This window comes from Sinocyclocheilus anshuiensis, unplaced genomic scaffold (assembly GCF_001515605.1).
Source record: "Sinocyclocheilus anshuiensis isolate Anshui unplaced genomic scaffold, SAMN03320099.WGS_v1.1 scaffold2675, whole genome shotgun sequence".
In the NCBI taxonomy this organism is placed as follows: Eukaryota; Metazoa; Chordata; class Actinopteri; order Cypriniformes; family Cyprinidae; genus Sinocyclocheilus; species Sinocyclocheilus anshuiensis.
Window position 1 is genome coordinate 201,547 of NW_015539831.1, and position 2,184 is coordinate 203,730.

At 40.7% G+C, this 2,184-nt stretch overlaps 1 protein-coding gene across 1 annotated transcript in view; it reads left to right on the forward strand.

Moving 5' to 3' along the window:
- Window positions 1–2: 2 nt before the first annotated feature.
- The window catches only part of LOC107684234 (limbic system-associated membrane protein-like), a gene marked incomplete at its 5' end in the record, with an annotated part of 10,624 nt that continues 8,442 nt past the window's right edge, over window positions 3–2,184 (forward strand). The window contains one exon of the mRNA XM_016480447.1: window positions 3–192. Within this exon, the coding sequence (XP_016335933.1) occupies window positions 3–192 (190 nt within the window). The remainder of the gene's footprint in view (window positions 193–2,184) is intronic.

Sequence of the window (2,184 nt, forward strand, 5' to 3'; positions counted from 1 at the left end):
ACCGCTCGAACATCATCTTCGCGGGTGAGGATAAGTGGTCTCTGGACCCGCGGGTGGAGCTGGTGACTCAGGGTCAGCTGGAGTACAGTCTGCGGATACAGAAGGTGGATGTGTTCGACGAGGGTCCGTATACCTGCTCCATCCAGACCAAACAGCAGCCCAAGACGTCACAGGTCTATCTCATCGTTCAAGGTGAGCGCCGTGTGATTGACAGGCCGTCAGACCAATGACAGCTCATCCTCTCTTACTCCTTTATTTCATTACTTTATCCTTGTTATTAAATTAAGAAGAAAGATGCAAACAGTAGGGCAAATGCAATATAAGAGCGACACATGAAATAACCGGCTTTAATTTTCCAGCTACAGTAGGTCTGTTTAGCAGCAGCATTCAAGTAAGAAATTGAATAATCAAATGTAAAGATAAAACATTGCACAGTCTTCACTGTATTATTCAGTCAACAGCAGTGAGAGATTTACTCTTTTGTTGATTGATTGACATTAAAAACACAGACGACTGCTGTCACTTTAAGACTGAATGCATGGATCCAGAGTATAACACACATCTGATATTCTCACAACTGTTTGCATTTGCTGTGTGATAATGGTTAAACTGTTCATCACGATTCACTCACAAATATTGTCATTTTAGAATTGTTTATATTTCATCAGAATTATAGCACAAATCAAGAGAACATCAACATGGTTTGCATACAGATTTAGATGCAGCAAATAGACTGGCTGTATGACACTATTATTTGAGCAGAAAACCTCAATAGAGATCACTAAACTCCAGCTTACATGTTTGTTTTTTCCATAATGCAGAGAGCGCATGTGTGAACGGTTGCCAGGTTGGGAAGATAAATGTATCGAGATGAGCTCTGATTGGGGATTTAAACTCTTGGCATCTGGCAACCGCAACCATGAAAGCTTGTGGAGGCTCGTTACCAATGCAAGACGACGCAAATGCAAAATAAATGGATAAATGTGGAAAATATCGCAGACGAGTAAGCTTAATAAATCAAGAGAAGCATAAATTGTGATCATGATTTAAATATAATTCATTGTGCAGCTCGATTATGTGAAGCTTATGTGTATTTCACAGATTAAGCACAATAAGACAGGAGCAAAATCGTTGAAAAGTTTAAACTGATCATTTTTCAAAGTGCATGCAAATAATGAACTTTGCGGTTTCGCACGATACTTATGATCTCTGTGTGACTGCAGAGAAGGCATTTTATTCATTCATGATCTAATATGCGTAACCTAAGTAAAAATGTGCAGTGTAAATTAGGGTTGGGCCGATAGACGATAAGTTCATCACCGATAGCTGATAGACATCACGATGTTGAGCCGGCATCGTGACCCCCCCGCATCCCAATACCGTGTTCGGAAAGAAAATGACGTGTAGGCGGAACCCCTAAAGGGAATAAATACGAGATGGGAGGAAAATATATATTTCAATATTTTTCCTCGCAGTTATATAATTGGGTAATTATACTACATATATATTTCGGCATCAGGGGGCTGCTATTATACCTGGCATTGAAACTGGCATCGCTTTTAGTTTCACTTTCACTTTCGAGATTGCACGTACTCTGTTTATACTATGCTCTGTTTATGTGGTAAGTGAAATTTTATGTCGCGCCGCATCAGCTAAAGTCTGTCTACACTGGACGTGACAAAGCGACTGTTGAACATCATTTGAAATTTGTGTCAGCACGTACGTCATAAACAGAACGCGGCATCAGTTTACTGTCAGGGATTTGTCGTGTCGCGCCGCATCCAGTGTAGACAGCATCACTGATTATAATGAGTTCTATAAACTGATCTATATAGGCTATAATAAATCTCTATTATAGGTCAGTGGTTCTATTAGGGTGACCATACGTGCCATTTTTCCCGGATGCGTCCTGGCCAGGATTTGTTTTGGCTTTGTTTTCCTGTTTTCATGCTTGCTGAAGGTAATGATCGAAAAGTAGTTTGACCAATAACATGCAAGCATTGTACATAATGGACCAATCATGGCGTGTGAGAACTGAGAAGGTGGGATCTACGGTCAAAGCGATGCAATTACGCGTACATATTAGGTGTGTTCGACTTAAAAGCAGCGCGGCTCAGTGTTTGACATCAAAGTACCTCGAGAGCGTTTCGAAAGCATAACCGTCTGTATGGTACTTTGATGTCA